At 36.7% G+C, this 7,028-nt stretch overlaps 2 protein-coding genes across 2 annotated transcripts in view; both read right to left on the bottom strand.

Annotated features, from left to right (window-relative positions):
- LOC107094223 (geranylgeranyl transferase type-2 subunit beta-like) overlaps positions 1 to 1,084 on the bottom strand; it is a 20,146-nt gene extending 19,062 nt beyond the window's left edge. Inside the window, exons 1-2 of the mRNA XM_015389732.1 lie at positions 1,070 to 1,084; positions 883 to 978 (exon numbers count right to left, since the gene is read on the bottom strand). The gene's annotated coding sequence lies outside the window, so the exon portion shown is untranslated. The remainder of the gene's footprint in view (positions 1 to 882; positions 979 to 1,069) is intronic.
- Positions 1,085 to 4,067: 2,983 nt separating this feature from the next.
- The window catches only part of LOC107094222 (medium-chain specific acyl-CoA dehydrogenase, mitochondrial-like), a 5,530-nt gene continuing 2,569 nt past the window's right edge, over positions 4,068 to 7,028 (bottom strand). Inside the window, exons 2-4 of the mRNA XM_015389731.1 lie at positions 6,001 to 6,285; positions 5,044 to 5,295; positions 4,068 to 4,972 (exon numbers count right to left, since the gene is read on the bottom strand). Of these exons, the coding sequence (XP_015245217.1) occupies positions 4,901 to 4,972; positions 5,044 to 5,295; positions 6,001 to 6,285 (609 nt within the window). The 3' untranslated portion in view covers positions 4,068 to 4,900. The remainder of the gene's footprint in view (positions 4,973 to 5,043; positions 5,296 to 6,000; positions 6,286 to 7,028) is intronic.

The raw sequence follows: 7,028 nt of genomic DNA, 5'->3' as shown, positions 1-7,028 counted from the left end.
GCACTCAAAGTAACTATCAGAAGGCGATTGAACTTTTTTATGTATTTCTGTTTTTTTATTTTTAGAAAATGCAATATATAAAATACAAAGATATACAAAAAGAAACCCATGCCTCTAAAAAATACAAAAGAATAAAAAAGTAAGAAAAAGGAAATATTGCCACCGGAAGTTATTCTGTTCGCGCAGGCGCAAATGAGCTGATGGTACGGATCGTGCTTCCGGTACAGATCGGGTAGACCTGGTCGATTTCACAGCCAAAACTCTTCCGGCTTCCTTATTTTCACGGACTTCAAAGGATCCAGTCTACGTAGACCGCGACCTTGGAGGATGCAGCCCAGGTTTTTTCGAACAGAGCCCCGTTCTTGTTGTTTTTGAGCGCGGGTGAAAAACTGTTGGTTTTTGGGTCGTGTAGTTTTTTTGACCCGCATTATAGTGTAGGCTTAAAGGAGAAAAACTACAAAATGGCGGCACCGCGCCACTACTGGATTTTTTTTTTCTTTCTATTTTATTTTATTTTTTGGCATCGATCCTAGTTTTTTTTTAAATTATTATTGGTTTGCTCCCGCTCCCGTCTGCTCCCATTAATGTTTAATCCTGTACCGTCCCAATCACGTGATCGTTACTAATACTGACTCCCATCCCACAGGAATCCCACGGGAATCCTGTGACCAGTGGGATTCCCGAAAAAATTTCAGTCTCTAGTGGTGGGCTGCCACACTGACTAACACGCTGGAGTTAAGTGTTTTGCTCAGGGACCCAGAATGACAGTCTGAGGCTCTAATCAGTGATCTTTATAGCCTCTTTGGAGCACAAACACCGTGCACTCCAACCACTAGCCCCCACCACCCTTGTATTTAAGATTAATCGGCTATATATCATTACCTCATGCAGCAGGTTAACCTGTGTTCTACCCATTTAGAGGAATGGGCCTCCAAACAAAGGCGACATGGATCCCTACAGCCATCCGTGATGGAGCCCCTGCAGAGAATAGATAGAAGAGGGTTCAAAGATTTGAGTTGTCAGTTTTCTCCAAACAGGTTTTTTATTTTCTATTCATCTGTCAGATCACCTCGAAACTCAATCCGACCAGCAAATAGGAAAGGACTCCATTGGATGACAACATTGATTCTGAAATAGAGGGCTGAATAGAAACAAAATTTATAAACATATTATTAAAGATTAATATAATTAAATTTTATTCTACATTTAGGTACAGTTTAACTTTCAATAGTTTAAGCAAAAATTAAAATAAGAGAACCAACAATTTAGACAATAATTCTGCATTTTCATGAAAGTCAGAATTTATTTAGTGAATGAGTTTCCATAAATTTCCCCAAACAACTGTTTGTCATTGTTCTGATTTCTACAGATGCTTTCTGTACAACGTAGTTGTACGTAGCTCTATAGTATTACAAGGAAATGAAAGCACTTATTTAGTTTTTCCCTTTATGATGCACCTGAGACCACAGCAAATGTTGGCTTGATGTGTAACACTCATTTGTGTTTCTTCTATCTTGTTTCCATTGAACAAGAAGCATTTATATATAATACATATTCCCAATGCACTGTTACGATGCTAAGTGCTACAAGCTAACCACGAGTAGCCTCGTCACTGCAAGGCAAAACAAGTCGAGAAAGACCGAGTGCAGAAACCATCATGGAAAAGTGTGGTATGCAGCAAAACTACTTACCTGCATTAAACATATTAATCTCAAAGTCCATACTTGCTTTAACACAGCAAACAGCACAAATTTTTATCAATGTTTAAAGTAGTTAACTTATTGCTACGAACATACGTAATAGGATGAAAGTGTTGCAGCCTCTACGTATATATTCAGGACATGCGTGCCAGTGTTGCTGATACTGCATATGCAAGTATAATGTAGGTCTTTTACGAAGTTCGGTCATAAAAGATTGGTCATGTCTATCGATTAAAACTGAGAGTTTTAAATGAGATTTAGAAAAAGTAGAACAAATAAAAAAGTGGTTAACCATAAGTTTAGTAGGAATTGTGTGAAGGACAGAACGAAAGCAGAAGGGAGATAGTTTCACTTCCACCTTTTCTGAGTCATAACCCAGAATTCCTTTCCTAAAGGGCAGAACCGTTCTTCTAGATCAAAATGCATGTTTTCTAAACAAAAACAAGTTTTTGGGCTACTATATAAAGCTTCTAACTCAACGCTAATTCTGACATTTTGAATTGATAAACCTTTCTGGATGGGAAGCAAAACGTCTTCAAACTTGGAAACCAAGTGGATTGTTTTTTTTTTTTCTTTTTACTTTTTTGGAATAACTATGACCTGGGTGACTGAGAATCTTCACCAGCATATTCTTCATTACCCTTTTCAGATATAAACACTAAATTATACATATAACCTACTGATATATATAGTTGATTACACATAATGTTTGTATGCATTAAATTTATGATTTTACTGGATTGTCTGGTACAAAGCTCTAATGATACAAATGGAAGTAATAAAGAGGTATCGCTGAAAAAATATTAAGATAAAAACATTTAATCTATTTCAGAACAAAAAGGAAAATGATAGAAACAGTCTTTACAAAAAATTTAAGACCAAGCCCTACAGTCAATAATTTACTGAAACAACAACAAGAAAGTAATCTTACCCGTCTTTGCAGCTAAACTCACCTTTTTTTTTGGCTCTCTTTCTGCTTCCATTGGGCTTGTCAGATTATTTTGTTGCTTTAGTAATTTCTTGTTAACCACAATGTTTTTAAAGTTATAAGCTGTGATACTAATGTTAAAAGCATGTGCCTCTTTTTTTATTTATGTTTATTCTACAAATATGCCCTTTTTTGGTTTCCTGCCCAATTTTCTTTTTCAAGTTTTCTTTTCCAACTAACCTGTCATCCATCCAAAAACAAACAAACTATAAAATATCAAAGAAAACTTTTGGGATCAAAAAGGTCCATCTTCTTTTGTATCTTTAGGTACACCCTTCAATAATATATTGTAGTGCTCTTTAAATGAAGCATGCATAAGTAGGCTACTTACTTAGTTTCCCCCAGGCTATTGTTCTTTTCATCTGTGTCAAAGCATTAACATTCCCTCAGATTTAAAACTCAGTCATGGGACTTCTAATCTCATGACTATCACGTGATATGAGTTACTCCACAGAGAACCACAAGATGTCAGTAAGGAAACTTATAATACCTTTCAACAAGTCTTCGTTTGGACAGCTGAATACATATAGACATAACAGGAAGACTTAATAGTATTTTTTATGTTTCACCTGTCTGTAAAAGGTGAATAAATATTATCAGAACCTGATAAGGAACAAACTGGATTTAGGTTTATAAAACAACTAAGCCACATAAAGTGCCATCCCAAACCATGCAGGGGGTTGGGGCGAGTGGACCGTTCAGCCCTTAAATAGCGAGTCTGCATAAGTGCAGGCTCGCTAGAATTCGGCAGCAGGTGTTACAGCGGCCTGGTTGACAATTTCTGCAAATGTGACAAAGATGCCCCCAAATCTGCCATTAGTTCAGCCTTACACCCGCTCCCAAATACCAGTACTAGTATGCACAGATGCAGATTGATCACTCAAGGCCTAATCAGTCCATTCGCCCCACCCTACATGGTTTAGAACAGCTCCTTATGGCAGCTTAGAGAAGTGTTTAAATTAAGTTCCTGAATCAACTAATCATTGAATCTGTATCCCGGAGGCAATGGTGTTTATGATCAAGCAGTTGTCAATATAGAGCAACACAGTGGCATTGCCAATTTGATAATACAGTTTGGAATGTGGTAGATAAGTTTTAGCTTAAATTAACTGGAATAGGTAGATAAACATTTTTTTCTCCAAGACCTTAGCAGAAACAACAAAGAAGACATTGATCCTCTGAGCAGATGTGTAATAATTTAATGAATTGATGGCTTAAAGGCTCTAAAAAAAAATCCACCCCAAATTACAGCATTACATTCAACATTACTGAAGTCTGAAGATGGTTCATTTTCAAACTGATTTAATCCCATTTTTAAAATGTAAAACAAACAAAACATTGACTATATGAGAATATCATTTTCAGACATGCACTTCTGAACATTGTTCAAATTGAATGTTTTACAAATTTGATCTTTCAGACAGGTCAACAAAGTCAGAGACAGTAAAGAAAAAATAAGGCAAAATGATGAGTTATTTAAAATCTCAAGAAGTGTGCAGAACATTAACTCCTTACAGAAACCTGATACAGTTGATCATTTAGAAGATTATATGAAAAGCAACTTTGATTTAGGGATGCACCGATATTAAAATCTGAGCCAATATTAATATAGCCTTTATGGCCAATATTCAACAACATTTAACTGAAAAAAACAAACATTCAAATTGCTTCTTTGCTTCAGTTAAACAAAAACCTGGCCCTGCATCATAATCACCGTCACATTAGCAAATAAAACCCGATGAGCGGTCCACTCCCCTCCCCCTCCAGAAACAGTAACTACATTTCTTGTTAATAATGGCCCAGCTTTACCTATTGGACTGATCCAAAAATGTTTTTAAATGCCCATTGATGTAAATAACAATATATTGTGCAAACCTAAAAAAATTTAAGTCAATAACTGAATTTTGTTTTAAAATGTATTTCTGATACTTTAATAAAAGGTAATAAGCAGGTTGTGTTATGAAAGGATTACAGCATATTGTGTTCATTTGGACGTCCTGTTGACATGAGAAGTTTTATTAATGTAGTCAGTGGTCTTCCTTTTTCGCGATCTGCATCAGACCATTGAAGAGCATCAGACTGCTGATCTGAATCACATGTTAAGGCAGAAAACACTCAACTAAGTGGCCAGATTAATTTTACTGAAGCACGTTTGTATGTACAGGGCTACAGAAGTTAACTTTAAATAAACAAGGACAGATCAGGAAACTGTTCACTTCTTGAATTTTCCCAGGTGTTCTCTGGCGATAATGAGCCTTTGGATTTGAGCTGTTCCTTCATAGATCTACAATAAAAGAAAAATATTTAGAAACTCTGTATGTTTGTATGTTGACTAAATAAAATCTAGTTCCTTACCTGGTAAATCTTGGCGTCTCTCATCAGCTTCTCTACAGGGTAGTCGCTGTTGAAACCATTGCCTCCGAAGACTTGAACGGCGTCAGTGGCCACCTGATTGGCGATGTCTCCGGCGAAGGCCTTGGCAATGGAGGCGTAATAGGTGTTCCTGCGACCTTGATCAACTTCCCAAGCAGATCTCTGGTACGCCATCCTGGCCAGCTCAACCTTCATCGCCATCTCAGCCAGGAGGAAGGACACAGCCTGATGCTGTCAAACATCAAACAGAGATATAATAATCATCACATTCTACCATCATTATTTTCAATCTCAAACTGACAGCAGTGAAGATAAAGTTATGAAATAAAAATGCTTTTGTCATAGATGTTAAAACAAATAATTCAGGCTGTAACTAATGACTATTTCAGAAATTAATAATCCAATAGAAATAAAAAAAAGGAAAAGGTAAAAACAATCATCTGGACTTTGGTTCCAACTTTGAAGACGTTTCGCTTCCCATCCAGGAAGCTTTTTCAATTCAAAATGTCAGGAATAGCGTTGAGATCGAGGTTTATCCAATAGCAAGAGATGCTCAACAGGAGATTTTTTTTTTAACCGAATTTAACCCAAGGTAAAACTTTACCAACTTAGTAGTTCTGGTTAGAAAATATTTACAGACAAAGAAGGGTTTTATCCCAAATACTAAATCTATATTCTTGGAACAGTTTTTAGTTCTGGGCTAAGTTGGTTGATCTTTCAACAGACTGCTTGTTTTAGAGACAATAAAATCAACTAAAGGGTTACCAAATTAGCTGACAATTTAAATGAGCAATTAATTGTGATTTATCAAATATATTGTTTCAGCCTAACAAATAATAATACACATTTTACAACTATTGCAGCCTCCTAACCCCCATGACTCTGATGACAACACACAGGCTTAAATACACACCAGTTAGCTTTCCCTCCATTGGTTCAGTCACACAGTACGCCTTTGAAGAACAAAGAAAACATATTGCATAGGTTCAAAGGTTTAAACTGCAGAAAGTATTTAGAAACTGCAGAGGTAGGAGGAGGCCTAATAACTGTCTGCATAGTTTCACAAAACAATAAAAATAAAAACCGCTGGTGCCTGAAAAGAATCTTTAGCAAAGTAGCAGTTTTTTCCGACCCAAAACTTACACACATCAGTGGCTCCTCCGTCATTCTTTCCAGGTATTTCTTCTTCGGTTCTTCATTTCCAGCAATGATAACAGGCATTTGCTGCAGGGTGGAAAATAGAGAGTTCATTTATACTGAGCTACAAAATTAATGTATGTTATTGTTAAGGTGTGAGAACTATAAAACTTGTTATATAACAGTAAGGGAATGTGTCTGATTATATATATTATATTGTAAATACGTCTAAATGTTATTTTTCTTTTTACCTCATTGTGTAGTGACTGTCACTTTGTGCAAAGCTGCTGCTGCTACGCAGAAATTTCTCAAGTTTGGGGCAAAAATATATTTTTTTTTCCCACACGAACATGCTCTCACAACGATGCGCGTTAAAGCGCATTATGCATGATGACACAAGTGATTAATGCTCAACACCAGTTGTTACATTACTGCATACAGTACAACATAGTTGCTTGTATTAATTTAAAGAAAGTCTTACCTAGTGCAGAAGTAACCGTCTTTTTTTACGTCCTGCGTAAACGTCCACAACCGTCTCAGGTGACAGCCTGGCAGTGATGTCGCGCTCGATGTGAAGCACAGAAAGGGATGAAAACCGTGCAGCTCCTGTTGTTAAGCGTAGCCAGTTGCGAATCCTTCTCATTGCAGAGAAACTCCTCTCGGAAGTGGCAGATCCAACGGGTAGAGTCAGTGCCAACTGCAGCAGCTTGTATAGATTTGGATAAACGGCCCTTGTTACAGTTTTTTTAAAATATGAGAGCGTTCTAATAGTGTATATGAGAGCTTTCTAATAGTGTATATGAGAGCGTTCTAATAGTGTATATGAGAGC

This window comes from Cyprinodon variegatus, unplaced genomic scaffold, assembly GCF_000732505.1.
Source record: "Cyprinodon variegatus isolate N-32 unplaced genomic scaffold, C_variegatus-1.0 Scaffold471, whole genome shotgun sequence".
NCBI classification, from domain to species: domain Eukaryota; kingdom Metazoa; phylum Chordata; class Actinopteri; order Cyprinodontiformes; family Cyprinodontidae; genus Cyprinodon; species Cyprinodon variegatus.
The sequence above is the reverse complement of the archived record's forward strand: the minus strand, read 5'-3'. Positions and strand labels throughout refer to the sequence as shown.